This window comes from Herpailurus yagouaroundi, unplaced genomic scaffold, assembly GCF_014898765.1.
Source record: "Herpailurus yagouaroundi ecotype Mexico unplaced genomic scaffold, PumYag 29, whole genome shotgun sequence".
Taxonomy (NCBI): domain Eukaryota; kingdom Metazoa; phylum Chordata; class Mammalia; order Carnivora; family Felidae; genus Herpailurus; species Herpailurus yagouaroundi.
Window position 1 is genome coordinate 5,181,815 of NW_024412377.1, and position 16,258 is coordinate 5,198,072.

At 42.1% G+C, this 16,258-nt stretch overlaps 1 protein-coding gene across 4 annotated transcripts in view; it reads left to right on the forward strand.

The window, feature by feature from the left end:
• The window catches only part of ADCY2 (adenylate cyclase 2), a 391,814-nt gene that overhangs the window by 282,722 nt on the left and 92,834 nt on the right, over positions 1-16,258 (forward strand). For all 4 annotated transcript variants that reach the window (XM_040493726.1, XM_040493706.1, XM_040493715.1 and 1 more), the window contains 3 exons: positions 757-837; positions 7,728-7,797; positions 10,900-10,997. In XM_040493726.1, coding sequence (XP_040349660.1) covers positions 757-837; positions 7,728-7,797; positions 10,900-10,997 — 249 coding nt within the window. The remainder of the gene's footprint in view (positions 1-756; positions 838-7,727; positions 7,798-10,899; positions 10,998-16,258) is intronic.

Below are 16,258 nucleotides of genomic sequence, written 5' to 3' on the forward strand. Positions count from 1 at the left end.
CTTCTAGAAAATAGGGATTATTTTGGTTTTCTCCTTTATATCATTCTTATGCTAATGGTCAGATTAACTCAGAGAACACATTCTTTTGACTTAATGTATTTACAAGGCATCCTTTATTATGGCTGAAGATTATTTTCTTCTTCTTTTTTTTTTAAAGATTATTTTCTTCTAAGACCAAGTGAGTGTCTGCAGATATATGTTGTGCTTTCGAATACTGAGGAAGATTTACATGCATCCCATTAAGCTTTGATATGCCTCAAGGAAGCGTGTACTTCTGCAAATTTTTGAAAACTGACCAAGGGAAACATGGACAAGGCATAGCTTTTTTTCTTTTTTTTTCTCTTCAACCAGACCAGATTTTTACAGGGGAATTTCCAAAACCAGGGTGTTCTGTCATAAAATAAAGTTTACAAAGGCAACAGGTCAAGGGCTAATGCATCTCCTAGGACAGAAAGTTCTTTCATCGTAAACACCAAGTACATATCTTTCAGCATGGCTTTTTAACGCCTGGTATCGTTTCGCTGTAAGTGAAAAGTGAGGCAACATTTATTGCACCAAAAAACTCTAGTCTGTTCACTCAATCGGCAGAGTGGCTCAGTGTTAATAGAGTAAAGGCTGCTCATAGACTCTTGTTTCATTTTGCCTTTTTTTGAATTCAATGGGCGGAATGAAAGAGAGGTTTTGGCCTCACAGAAAAATGGACTTAGTATTCGGTTTAGTCATAATCTCTATCATAATATTTCCCTTTTCACGTAGAACCAAGTCGCAAAAGAAGAGATTTGAGGAAGAATTAAATGAAAGGATGATTCAAGCAATTGATGGAATTAATGCACAAAAGTGAGTACTTCTCAACCTTAAATTATCACACGTTTTTTATTTCAAACCCTAGTATGTGGAAATCATGTCATGCCTTCCAAGAATTTTACCTGAAACTCTGTAATACTTACCATGACAAAGCCATTCCTTTAGAGGCTTTCATTTCACTTCAGTTGTCCTTAATAACAGCTTCCGTCAATTAGAAAAATTTTAATCGCTGCCTAAGAAATCCTCTCCAAGTAGATTACTGACAAACAACATGAGATGTAAACACAGAAAAATCAGAGCGAAATATGGTCAGTAAGTAAGATTTTTTAAAGACCGATAGGAATGCCCTATGGGAAAATCTGAGTTGGATTATGTGACTGTATCTATTGAAAATGAATTTATTCCGCTGAAAAATCAGGAAACGTGGAAGTACCTGCATTCTCCGTTGTCGAAGAGAGGTTTTGAGCATTAGAATCTGAATTCGTGGCAGCAGTGGGAAGATCAAGCGTTCTTTGGGGGACAAAATGGCATTCAGTCTGTGAAGTCTGTGAGTTGCCAGTGTAGTTTTAAATGGTCCAGGAGACGGATGCAGGGGAAACCATGTAAAGAAGGTGGTACCTTTCCTAGCCTGGACATAATAACTACATTCATTGGCCTTGAAATTCTCCGTGGGTCCATGTGTCATGGCTGAATTCCTGGAGGGCAAAAGATGGGTGACAGTATGGTGCCTGGTACCCCTTAGACGCTGGGTAAAAGCGTTTTTAATTTAAATTGTAGCAAGCACATCCGTAGGTCCAGATGAAAAGACGTAACGGAAAACTTTCCACGATTTTTATCATGAAAGTTGAGTCATGAAAAGTACGAATGGTTTTCACCTAAACTCCCTGCTTCCAGAATTATGTTACACAGCTTTCAAAACTGTGTGCCTTTTCTAGATTGTTCCTTATAACCATTTGTTTTAGAATATTTACACAGCTTATGAAGGACTCTCATGAGTGTATAGTATGTGTACATAGGGTGTGTATGTGTGTGTGTGTGTGTGTGTGTGTGTGTGTGTGTTTGCAGAGATGACAATAAAGTTATCTTGACTGGACTAGAGCCGTAATTCACATATGCTAACGTGTTCAATTAACACGTGTCTGGGGCCCCTCATTGTGCTCCAAATAGAGAAGGGGGCGCCCCCCCCCCCCCCGTCTTGGAGCACTCGGGACACGCCAGCAATGCCCAGACAAATGCTCTGCTCTGCCTGGCACCAACAGCAGTATAAAAGTCAGGCTCAATTCTGCCCCAATCAAAACCTCAACACATCACGAACCGAGAAACATGATGACCTGGAATCTGGCAGCTAAAACCCAGGGTGGAGTCTGATGACGTGTGATATGGGTGGAAGGATATATTCGTTCAACCAGAGGAAACAGCACCTACTACTCTGTGACCCACCAGAAGAAAACATAACATTGGAAGAAAGAGAACACCTTGTTCCTGACCACGTGTATGTAGCCCATGACCGTAATCACAGTAATAATAGAAAACCCACGTCTAAAACGAGCCTCAGCATGTCTTCCCACAGGACCCGTACCTTCTTAAACTACCTTTGTGTCCACCTTTTAGAGTGTTCCTACAGAAGGAATCATTACGTAGTATAATCGTTGGCTTGGCTTTATTTTTGTCGAGGTGGCCTTCGGATTGTCTGTTTGTACTGTATCATTTCGTATTCAAATACATGCGGAGCGACCGCCTTCATGTTTTTTTTTAATTTTTTTTTCAACGTTTATTTATTTTTTTGGGGACAGAGAGAGACAGAGCATGAATGGGGGAGGGGCAGAGAGAGAGGGAGACACAGAATCAGAAACAGGCTCCAGGCTCCGAGCCATCAGCCCAGAGCCCGACGCGGGGCTCGAACTCACGGACCGCGAGATCGTGACCTGGCTGAAGTCGGACGCTTAACTGACTGCGCCACCCAGGCGCCCCCCGCCTTCATGTTTTAACGTAGGTTTATTCTAAGGTGATATTTGATGTTGGTGTAACTGCTTGTGTTGTAATTTTCCCAACGCGTTTCGGAAGCGAAATAGGGAGAAATGTCCTGCTGTGCTCGAAAGTCAAAAGGGAAGTGTTTAAATGGAAGCTGCTTTGCATATATTTTTTAACGAGACTCATTCCCATTCTGTTAGACCTTATTCATCACCTGCTCTTGTGCCTTCGTATGATGGTCTTCTGGCTTTGATTTTCCACTTGAGGATTCCACAGGGACTCCAGACTGGACGTACCATTCTGTCATTTTCTGCAGTGGGCAGGAAACCGTGATTTATATGCAGATTTTCATGTATTCACTCATTTACTCATTTATCAAGCATTCTGTTAAGGGCTGGGCAGTGTCAGCATGTGCTTGACATCCAGGACACAAGGCGCAGTGTCCCCTCGCAAAGCCCTAAGGGAGAGAAGTCACCGCACACGTGCTCAGGGCAGAGGTGCGAGAGATTTGACTTAGTCTGGAAGGCGAGGTGATGAGAAGAAAGCATGATTGATAGTTCTGCACGGAGGAGACTTGCCAGAAGCTTCTCTCAGAGCCTCATTGTGGGAAAAGGGAGGCCTCATGGTCAGAGGTGCCCAGGCCATCCCCTCTAGGGGCATTTTTCTCTAGAGGAGGTGGGCTTTCCTGTAAGACGTAACTTCAATAAAGGGGCATTCATTCTATATGGTTATCTTGAGGATGGGACTGCCATGTCAGGTTCTCCCAAATTTTTTTTTTCATTTTTTTAAATGTTTATTTATTCTTGATAGAGACAGAGACAGAGAGAGAGAGAGAGACAGAGCACAAGCAAGGGAGGGGCAGAGAGAGAGGGAAACACAGAATCCGAAGCAGGCTCCAGGCTCTGAGCTGTCAGCACAGAGCCTGACATGGGGTTTGAACTCCTAAACCGTGAGATCATGACCTGAGCCAAAGTCGGAAGCTTAACCCACTAGGCTGCTCAGGCGCCCCTTGTTTTTTCTTTGTTTGTTTTGGGGTTTTTTTTGTTTTTTTTTTTTTTAAAGCAAAAACAGAAAGAAGTAATGTGAAAAGTTCTAAGAGAGAAAGACCTTGGCCTTTGTGCTGAAGGAAACGAGCTGGAGGGTTCATGAAGAGCTTGGGTGCCAAGTTTAAATATGTGTGGTGGGCAGAGTTGATGTGCCAGCGTAGGACAGACAGACCAGAGCATCTCAGACCGCAGGGCTGAGGCAGGCTGGGCCCCCCACCCTGAGACACCACCTGTCCACCAGCATTTATCTCAGCCTGGGTTCTGTAGACTATCTTTCCCCAATGTCACGGGCCTTAGTACACCGTTCAGGCCACCGAAGCCTTCAGTTTCAATACTGCCTGGAGAGGTGTTGTAGTGACAGAGCACCGTGGACGGCGGGGGGAACTGAAACAGCAGACATTTACTGCTCGCAGTTCTGGAGGCTGGAGGTCCAAGATCAGGGTGCCGGTGTGGTCGCGTTCTGGTGAGAGTTAACCCCTCAGTTTGCAGAAGGTTACGTTCTGGCTGTGTTCACATGGCCTTTTCCTGAGGCTGTGCAGGGAAAGAGAGCGAACTCTCTGGTGTCTCTTTTTATAAGGACGTTAATTCTCTCCCATCAGGGCCCCACCCTTATTCAGGCCACGTTGATGGAACATTGATTACCTCCGTAGAGGCCTCATCTCCAGATACAGCCGCACTTCAGGTTAGGCCTTCAACATACAAATTGGGGGGAAATAGAAACCTCCAGTCATCACCATAGGAAAGGGGTCCTCTCTCTATTTTATAGTGGCCTCTTTGCCGTGAGAACCTACATGCTTATGTGCCAGAATTCTGGCTAAGGATGTACGTGTACTTAGTCCCCTCATTCAAGTCAGGATCTTGTTCAGGATCTTTGGTTCAATCTTTGCTTGAGCTGGGCCTAGCACGAAAAAAAACAACAACAAAAAAAAAACAAAACCTTGGTATAAATTAATTCAGAGTCACTTGGGGCGCCTGGGTGGCTCAGTTGAGAAGCCGACTCTTGATTTTGGCTCAGGTCGTGATCTCACGGTTCGTGAGCTTGAGTCCCAATTTGGGCTCTGCGCTGACAGCATGGAGCCTGCTTGGGATTCTCTCTCTCTCCTTCTCTCTCTGTCTCTGTCTCTCTCTCTCTCAAAATAAATAAATAAACTTAAAAAAATTTTTTTAAAATAGAGAATCGCTCATTATATAGCCCAGGAGTGGGGTTGATTTTCTTCATCCCATAGGCCTCCTGGGTCAGGAACCATGTCAGGACCCCATAAGTAAAACACACATTCGCCCTCCCTTCCCTCTTTCCCCTTTCCCTTCCTCTCTCTTCCTTTCTTTTCCCTTCTTTGCCTCTCTTGTAGTTCCAGTTCCCGAAAATCATATTTGACCTTATCAGCCCCCACTAACCTTTCCTATTCCAAACATGCAAATCACACAAATGTCTGAGTGTCCTGCTCGTCAGCGAAGGGAGCTGAGGCCATCTCAGAGACCCTCTGACGGCAAAGCCTGTGAGAAGAATACACTCTCCTTCCTTCCGAGGAAAAGGTCAGAAGAACCCAGCACTCGTGGCTGACGAAACTCGGTATTAAGTGTTAGGGACACAGGGAAGTGAGGCCTGGCCTGGAGCACTTCCTGTCCACCCGCAGGACACAGGCAGGCAGCGGAAACCAGCCCTGGACACGAGGCCCTGTTCATTCGGGAGCTGCTTTTACTTCTCCTTGATATATTTCGCTCTTACTTTATTTCCAATCTGAGGTTACCCAGAGGCACTTCGAAATTAGATTTTTCTCTCTCAATAAAGGAAAAAAAAAAAGTATTTTGAATACGTTTCCTCCATACATTATTCATGGTTTGATATTCATAACGAGCACACGGTTCTGAAAATGAATGTGCTTAAAATTTATCTTCGATTTTATTTTCTGCTCTTTTTGCTGTTTAACCAACCTTTTATTTCTCCAGCCATTCTCCTCGAACAGAACAATACCATACTTCTTGCAGCTGGTACGGTAATAAGAAATACCCAGAAAAGTCTGTTTCCCTGATAGCTAAAGCTTATGCCTTGAACCAAAAGGCATTTTTATGGTTCTCACTTTCAGTGGCCATCATTTCTAGAACGCATCACTGACCTGTGTGCCTCGCTGGGAAGTGCGCGGTCTGTAGCGTAGATCTGTCGGTGAGTCAGGCTCACCGCGGTGCACATGTGGTGCGAGGTTCTGGACGCAGGGCTGTCCCGGTAGGACCTGGACAAATGTGGTGGTCTCCTGGGTTAACCAGTCGTTAGCCCCGATGGGAAGCATCTGTGCACATTTAGAGACACCCCCCACCCCCCCCCCCCGCCATCCAAAATCAGTAGGCGGCTGGACTTGCCGATTATAAGGTAAAGTGCAATCGTTGACTTGGCCTTCTTTCCTGGATCCTCAAATCCCTAGCCCACAAACATACCTCAGGGAGTCGAAATCCATAGGCCACAATGGATTGCGAAAGAACCACAGTGAGAAATTCATGTGAATTGATAATTACTTGAACAGATACAACAGGTTTTGGAAACCTATGTAAAGCATAGTTTTATACCTAATATCCTCAAATATATATACTCTCTCTCCCTCTATATTGATATGTATGTATAGATGTAGATATATGGTTATATGCACTTGTAGATATATGCACATATACATTATATATACACACGTATATACGCACTTATAGATATATGCACATATACGTTATATATGCATTATGTATGCACACGTATAATATATACACACATATCTATAATGCCTGTATACATAACTCAGTTTATTTTTTTATTAGAAAGGTATTTATTTAAGGAAACTAGGGAAGTAGAAATGTAAATTCCTCCGTGTAATGACCCAAACCAGTTGGTGATGTATTTTGTTGGTATCGATTTCTAGATTTTTTTCTCGGCACATAGATTTCCATTTTTCCTTACATTCCTGTACTCGTGGATGTAAGAATGTGTATCTTCGTGTTTCACTCAGCTTTGTTTCATCGAGTGTGCGTTTATTTTTATTTCCAAGTGTGTGACCGTACCAGGCATGGATCACATGCCCGGCTTGCTTGGTGTCGCTCTTCCACTTGCAAGCGTGTAAAGCGTCCTAGAGAAAAGTTTTGTCCTGAAGCTCTTCGTCTATTTCAGCCGGCTTCTTGAAACCTGTTTCTAAAAGTCAATCTATGCGTCAGAATGCACACTTTCCTATGATTTTTAGTTATTTTTCAACATTTGAGGGATATATATGTATTACGCACGTCTTTGCATGGATATATATATTTGCATCTACGTACTATGCGAGTGGCCTGAACCGATCACTTAATGTATTAGTATTTTTACGTACTTTTCAACACCACATTCAAACAAAACTTTTTTACTTTATGGAAATGAAAGACATGACCGTGAAAGTATTTTCAGTAAGTGCGAAAGAAGCAAGATCTTCCCTCCCGGAACTCAGAGGACACCCTAAATGGTTTCGATGCTCTGATGTATTGTTTGCTATAAGCTAAGAAAAACGGTAGTTTTCTATGAACCAAATTTTTCAGGGGATGAAACTACCATGTGATTTCAGTAAAATGTCAGGATATAAATTTATCGATGTACTTGAATCTTTTTGATGGCCTATTTCCCTAGTTATTTAATTCGGGACCATGAGTTTCAGTTTGGTATGATGACTGTAATGGCCAATTTTCCAAGGAGGGTCACTCCTAAAGAGGGGTGTCATATTTGCACATCCCCTTCTTCCTAGACTCTATATCCAGACATCTGGCATCATGCGGTTTTTTTTAACTTCAGTTTTGGATGATTTACAATAAAGAAAGAAGGATGCCCGTTACTGTTTAAAAAGTAGTTTTTCAGCTCATTGGTTGGAGGGTTGGGTTAATGATGTTTGTCCTTTTTATTTACAGGCAGTGGCTCAAGTCTGAAGACATTCAGAGAATCTCGCTCCTGTTCTACAATAAAATACTAGAAAAAGAAGTAAGCTACTTTTTTATTCCCCCAGTCTTTTTTATCTGAAATGTGAGTTTTTAAAAATCCCTTCATGAAACTGTGCTCCTGTTTTCTGCACGAAGCACTGACATCGCCTCGGACTATATCAGACCTTTTTACAGCCTTTTCTGTGTTGCTTCCATGCACAAGGTGTTGCACTGTGTGTCTTGTTACCGAGTTTCTGTCTGGCCGGGCACCCGACTCAGCCCTGCAGGTGGCAGTGGCATCTTCAACGGGTGTGAGATACCGGGCTAAGGAGGAGACAGGAGCTAATGACTGGCTTTCTCAGTGACACATTTTCTTTTCTTTTTTTTTCTTTTTTTTTTTTCTTTTCTTTTCTTTTCTTTTCTTTTCTTTTCTTTTTTAAAGGTTTGTTTTTGGAGAGAGAGACAAAGAGCAAGCAGGGAAGGGGCAGAGAGAGAGGGAGAGAGAGAGAGAGAAAGAATCTGTAGCAGGCTCCAGGCTCCGAGCTGTCAGCACAGAACCCGACACGGGGCTCGAACTCATAGACTGTGAGATCATGATCTGAGCCAAAGTCGGATGCTTAAGGAAATGAGCCACCCAGGTGCCCTTCAGTGGCACATTTTCTTAGAAAAGTTTTTAAAAGAAAATAAAACCGTTCCTGATAAATGCACAGCTTCTTTACACAAATCATTGAACAAAAATATGAGATTTACATTCAACATCTGTTTGGGAGAATTAGAAATGCCAAACTTTTAAGTGTTCGTTGCATCTAAATACTTTTGCCTTGTGACCCCTCCTGTAAGAGATATGATAGGCTCAAATAAAAAAGCCCCATGTATTTGGGCTTTACATGTTAGGCTTAACATGCATTTGCTAAAATGTATTAAGTAATTGCTACCCCCCCCCCAAAAAAAAAACCACCCCTCTTCTAGGTTGGTTTTATTGCATTTGCCTTTTGTTTTGTTTTGGTCTAGAAAAAGGTACAAGTTAGAGACAATTTTTATCATCCAGCTATATAATTACAGGCTTAGTTCAAACAAAAGCTACTGTATTGTCAGTGGTCGCCACACTGGTATTAAAATTTTGTTGAGAATATTCAGGTCATTGCTTTATGGATATTGAACAGAATAGCCACAATCCATCAGGGTTGGATTTTCTAGTTGCACCTAAACTTTCTTTTGTGTTAGCAGTCAGTAAGATCAGTTGCCTGCTTCCAAGTCAACATACTGACTGCAGACAGCTTACCAAATTGACGTGTGACATAATTCATCATTACTATCGACCATTTTATCCTTGAATAACTTGAACAGATACTGATGGTTACTTATCGTTTAAATGTGAAATGATTCCTGCCTGATTCAAGTCCATTTCCCTTATTAATACCACAAGGAAGTTCCAATTCATATCTTGACAGCCCAAAAGAAGGTGAAAGACAAGGGTGCAAGTGAGTGCAAAAATGTAATCACACTTACGCAATTATGTGAATATCGCTTCTTCACCAGCGTGTAAATTATCCTGTTAAGTCACAAGTAAAATATTCAAGTAAACAGAAGGCGATCGTCATCTTAAAACACAGTTCTTGCTGACATTCTCCCTGTGTGCCTATTTGTGGAAGCCAACGTTGAGGCAAATTGTAGATGCCATTGGGATGTAAGCTCCCTTCCTGTCCACCTCCCCCCAGCCTGCTCTTCTGGCCAGGAGGATGGGGTCAAAGGCAGTAAGACATAAAGCAAGAGAAACATCAGTAGACCACCCAGACACCCATCATCCCGCACTGAAACCCCACAGCTCAACCCAAGGCACGTGTACTCGAACTTCCCACCACTTGGGCACAGTCTATGCAGATACGGTGAATACAACCTGCCGGTATTGCCAGGAGGTTTCAAGAGCGTGGGCACAAAAACTGCTCTTTCCTTTAATTTTATGAGAATACCCTCTTTTGTGAGGCAGTAGAGCCTGGTGGTTGGGACCCTGGGTTTGGGAGTCTGTCCCAATTTTTGCCATGTGCTGTGTCTACCCGAGGATGTTAACTAGTCAGAGGGCGCCTGGGTGGTTCAGTCGGTTAAGTGGCCGACTTCGGCTCAGATCATGATCTCACAGTTCGTGGGTTCGAGCCCCGCGTCAGGCTGTGTGCTGACAGCTCGGAACCTGGAGCCTGCTTCTGATTCTGTGTCTCCCTCTCTCTCTGCCCCTCCCCAGCTCGCACTCTGTCTCTTGTCTCTCTGAAAAATAAAATAAAAAACGTTAAAAAAAAATTAAAAAAAAAAAAAAGAGTGTTAACCAGCCGTTCTGGTCTGAAGTTCTTCACCCAAAAATAGGGACAATAATAGTTCATTCCTTAGGCGGTGGTAAGGATTAAATGAGTTGGTGCGTGTAACGCATTTAGAGTGCCGGTCACGCCATCGTCAGGGCTATATGTGACAGAGATCGCTACCACCATTATGAGTGCAGTGCTGGCTGGCTTTTCTCTGCATAACTCAAGCAGGGGGTCCCAGGCGGACAGCTACCCTGGTCAGTGTACGGTCCTGGATGTTACGGAAAGCCATGTGAACCCAGTCATTGCAGGAGAAGAGTCCATCAGCCAGGTGCACACAAGCAAACGGAATGGTCATAGACCTAGAACCAAACCCACCGGCCTTCTCTGTCTTGCAGATTTCCTCACTGGCTCTGAGTAGCATTGAGATAAATAATAAACATAAAACACTAAAATAAATAAAATGAGCAAGCTGTATGTCCGCAGTACGCTTCAAAAGTAAAATATGTGGATAGTCGCCTGCTTTCCCCCATAGCTGTGGACATGAGACCCACAAGGGGACCCGGGCACCTGCACGCTCACAGGGATGCCACCAGTTCCCTCACTGGTCCCTGTGGTCAGGTGCTGTCTTTCCTTGCTGGTCAGTTTTTCTCCTAAAAATCCTGGTTTTGGGGGGGAGAAACGCTTTCACAGCCCAGCTGGAGGGAGGAAGCACTCAGTGCCAGCGATGAACGGCTGTGTCCCTGGCTTGTTTCTCGGCACATCATAACTTAGGAGTCTGATACATGAAAACAGGTACAGGTAGGCTGCTGGCTGATTGTTTCAGCCCCTCCCAGAGAATGTCACTCATGGTTTCCTTCTTGTCCCCTCAGTACCGAGCCACCGCACTGCCAGCGTTCAAGTATTACGTGACCTGCGCGTGTCTCATATTGTTCTGCATTTTTATCGTGCAGATTCTGGTATTACCCAAGTAAGTACATGTGGTTCTCCACTGGGACGCTCACTGGGTGCACCTTTCTACCGGAGCTACTTATACGAAAGGATAAGAGAGGATGCAGATTTCCAAACAGGGAACATGGGGAGGGGGCAGTGAAGCTAAGTGGCTCCCATGTGTCATGCTTAGTTACAATAATACTGGATTTTCAAAATGGACGTATTGATTCACTATTTATAGGGATTTAAAAAAATAAACTTAACCTTCTTACTTTGATTTCCGTATTACTCTGGTGCCCAGTGTAAGAAACGTAGCCCAAGAAACTTTACCCGGAAAGAGATAAATGTCTAGATGTTGTTTCTAATAAATAAATACCGTCGTTATGTATTAAAAGGACAACACCCACTCTGAGCACACTTTACGTACCTGTCCGTTCTGATTCTACCTTTTTCTTCCTGAAGCCCACCCTCTGCCACCCTTTCAGCTTGTTATAGGGTCACTGTCCAGCTCACCCCTCCCAGGAGACACCTGGCGACAGAGGGGAGAAACTGAGCAAGCCAGATTTCACACTTTGGGGTGGCCTTCTGGTCCCATCTGTTGGTGAAAATCCAGTCACCTGGGATTGCTACATTGCCTTTCTCTCGCACCTTCTTACTGAGTGCAACACAAGTCAACCAACTGTCTCTGAAGTGATGGATTCGTTCTCATTCTATGGTCTAAGAGAAAAGAAGAAAACAAAACTCTTGTCCGTTTGTCAATAATTAGGGATGTAGAAACTTTTAAGACAAATCTTCTACTGCTTGTCGCAATTTTGTAAAAGCCAAAGCAACCGTTTTCAACCTAGTCTGATCTAGTTGCGTGTTTGCATTCAACTTCAGCAGCATTTGTGGGCAACTTGACTTGCCGAGACTGAACTGCATTTTGTCTCATGAGGGTGTGGCGGAAACTAGAGAGAAATGATCTGCCTTTCCCCTCTGTACCCCAGAGGACGTTCTTCCGGGCCCTAAGCCAATACGAAGGCATTTATGGAAGTAATAACAAGTCACAGTATAACTCACACATGCACGTTCCAAGCTGTCTGCCTCCTTTTAGAAGAGGTTCCTAGTGACTTTCCCTCCCTCCCCAACCCCCCATAAATTAGTGTTGAAATACAAGGGCCAAATGAGCTCTTCTACTCGGCTTACAGAATCTTCCGTGAAAGTTCCCCATGTCAACACATCCATTTCCCATTCTGAAAAAGTAACAAATTAAGCTGCTTCTGAGCTCCGGGCCTGTGCTGCTTGGGAGAGAAGACGGAGCCTGCACACCCAAAGCTTACTGACTGATACAGCCGAAGGGCATTAACAAAGTATATAGGTGAAGCAAGTATTACCAAGGGAAGTGGGCTCTTATTTTTACTATTAAGTAGAAAAATTCTTTCATTTTCCTACATCTTCCTATTGGATGAGTACTTTTTATATTTTCTGTATCATAATTAAGACAGGGTTTATCACTCACTGGAAGGAATCAGGAGAAAGGAAAGTGACTAGGACGTTTTTTCTTTTTCAACCATCCGTTTTCGTACTATGCAAAGCAATTCTTTTTCATAGTGTACATTTGGGGTTTTTTCTTTATTTTTATTCAAGAATAACTAACATACGGTGTTCTATGAGTTTCAGGTGCACGACATAATGATTCCACAACTCTGTAATTACTCAGTGCCCATCACGCTAGGTGTGCTCAATTCCCTTCCCCCATTTCGCCCATCCCCCACTTGCCCCTGGACAGCCGCCAGTTTGTCCTTTGTATTTAAGTCTATTTTTTTGTCTCTTTTTTTCTTTGTTCGTTTGTTTTGTCTTTTAAATTCTACATAGGAGTAAAATCATATGGTATTTGCTTTTCTGTGACTGACTTATTTTACTTAGCCTCTAGCTCCATCCGTGTTGTGACAAACGGCAAGATTTTTTTATGCATGAATAACACTCCATTGTATATGTACCACATCTTTCTCCCTTCATCTACCGACGGACACTTGGGCGGCTTCTGTATCTTGGCTGTTGTAGACAATGCTGCAGTCAACACAGGGCTGTGTACATCTTTTCAAATTAATTTGGTTTGTTTTCTTTGAGAAAAAGCAAGCCCAGAGCCCTGTTGGGAATGCAAACTGGCGCAACCACTCTGGCAAACAGTATGCAGGTTCCTCAAACAATTAAAAATAGATCTACCCTATGACCCAGCAATCCACTACTGGGACACTTTAAAAGATGATGCCAAAGAAGCCAGAAACTTCCAGGGACCAAGGAAAATAATTTGTGGGATTGCACTTTTCAGAGAGCATCAGGGAGATGTCTTCTGTCTCTGCGTTTCTTTTCTTACCTCTCTTCTGTTGTGCTGTATCTTTAAGAGGATCCACGGAAGTTCGTTGTCTCGGGCATCACCACCAATTATTAGTGGGTTTCTCTTGAGCAACAAGTTGGATTTTGAGCTGGAACATTTTGAAATCTGTGCTGGTTTGCACTTCCCTCTTTGTGTTGGCAGTTGGAGAGCTCAGGGTAGGTCCGCGGGCTCCACTGAGGGAGAGTGGAGACTGGAACTTTCTGTGCTTGTTTCGTATTACATTTATGTTATATTATGTTTATGTTGTATTATAATGCCCTCTTATTTTCATGCTAGTGTCCTCATGTTTCTTTCTTTTTTCTTTTTAAACGATTCTTCTTGTGAAGTATTTCAAAGATACAGAAAAGTACAGAGCGTAAAACAATAAACATGCGTGTGCACGTGATCCAGGCGGTACAAATTTGATCCTATGATATGTTTACTGTAGATAAGTTTCTGTGATCTTGAAGCTGTTATTGTTTGGGTATACTTCCTGTGAACAGCATCGATTTTTATTTTGGTTTTTATTTATTCGATCTGATAGTTTTTCGGTATTAATGTGATTTGATTCCACTTGTGTTTGATTTTATTGCTGGTGTATGTGGACTCACTTCTGCCATCTTACATTTCAATTATCTTGCCTTTCTTGGTATACTTCCCCACTTCCTAACTTCTAAAGGATTGGTTCAGTTTTCTTTGTTCTGTCTTTTCCTTTACTAGTTAATATCTCTCTCTCTCTTCCTTGTGCACATGTGTCCTCTCTCTCTTCTCTCTCTCTCTCTCTCTCTCTCTCTATATATATATATACACACACACACACACACACACATACACACAAACATAGTTATATACAGCATACATATCTAAAATGTATGTACTTACATAACCACATACGTATATAACTGTATGTATATAACATACAGTTTTCATTCAGTATATTCTGAAGTTAATCCTTGTATCTTGTACATAATTATCTCTTAGAGATTTTGTTCCAGATAATTGTAGTCAGTATTGATTTAGATTTGCTCTTGTTCTTTACCAGCTTATTTCTTCATCAAATTTTTTTTTAGTTTATTTACTTATTTTGAGAGAGAAAGAGAGAAAGAGCAAAAGCAGGGAGGGGCAAAGAAAGAGGGAGAGAGAGAATCCCAAGCGGGCTCTGCACTATCAGAACAGAAATTGAGGCAGAGCTGGATTTCACAAACTGTGAGATCATGACCTGAGCTGAAATCAAGAGTCGGATGCTTAAGCAACTGAGCCACCCAGGTGCCCCATCAATGCCTTTTTTTAATTAAAGCATCATTAACATACTGTCATATTAGCTTCAGGTGTACAATATAATCATTCAAAAATTATACACATTTGTCAGTGCTTATCTGGTGTACTCTTTTTTTTTTTTTAATGCTTATTTGAGAGGGAGAGAGAGAGCACGAATGGGTTAGGGGCTGAAAGGGAGGGAGGCACAGAATCCAAAGCAGGCTCCGGGCTCTGAGCTGTCAGCACAGAGCCTGACACAGGGCTCAAACTCACAAACTGCAAGATCATAACCTGAGCTGAAGTCAAATGCTTAACCAACTCAGCCACCCAGGTGCCCCCTTTCCTGGTATACTCTTAAATCCCTTTATTTATTTCACCATCTTTTAAAAAGTTATTTCCTCAAGTTTCTCTTCTTGCTGATGTATATCATTTATTACTTCTTTTATTAAGGTCTGTGGGTAGCATTAGCACCTACTTTTTTCTTTATATTAAAATATTTTTACCTACCTTTTTCACATTTGCTCTTCAATAGTAGTTTAACTGGGTATAAAATTCTAAGTTAACTCATTTTCCCTTACTATTATGATGATGATATCACATCAATTTCAGCAGCTGTTGTTGCTAATGAAATGTTTTCTGTCAATCCCATTATATTCCTTTTTAGATAATTTGTCTTTACTCCATGTGTGCTTCCCAGCCCCCTGCAAACTTCACCATATTATTTCCCAATGTATATTTGTTCTTATTTACCTGAGTGACTAGGTGTGATTTTTCAATCTCAAGATTCATATTTCTACTTAGTTCTTGGAAGTTCTAACATTATCACCTTATGTATTCTTCTATCCTTACTTTTTCCTCCTGAAATCTTATTAATTGTATATTGTGTTATTCATTATGTTTACTGGGTCTTAGAATTTTTCCTCCAAGTTTACACTTCTTTATTTCATTGTGCTGCAGTCATTCTGGTGATTTCCTCATGCACATCGTGTGTATAATTTCAATGATTATTTTATATCTAAGAAGTCTATTTGTTCTTTTTAAAATCTGAATTTCTTTATAATTCTGTATTTTACCTAAGGATTCCTTTTTTTTCTTTTCCTTTATTAGTATCATAAATATACTGCATGAAAATAGCACTTCCTTCATTCTGTTATAGTGGTGTATAAATGCATGAATTCTGCTGTGTGATCTATCTTTTGACTCATAGTGACATGCCTCCTTGGATTGTATGTAATTTTAACTGTGAGCTCACCAGCATCCAGGGTTTGGGTCCATGGTGATCTCATACTCTGAGTTGCAAAGGCATTATTACGATACGTTTTTCAGTCTCCACAAGCTGTCTCTGGGGTTCACTAGGTCAAGTCAAAGCATTTTGTTAAAGTAAGTTCAAGGTCCAAGTCCCTTCACTACACAAGGGGTTAGTGCATTTGACTAACCCCTTAGCATGGATCTCATTTTAGGATGACTCTGTTTCGACTCATCACCCTAGTTAGTCAACTTCCCTGAAAATTATCAGCCTGGTGGGCATAGTTTTTGTTTCCTATTTCTTGGTAGGATAGCACTTCGTGGCTTCTGACTTTATTCAAGAATTCAGTTCCAATTTCCCTTCAAAAAATGCTGGAGAGCATCCCTACTTTGTGTAGCATAGACATTAAATCCCACACTCCAAGGCACGTATAACCCCC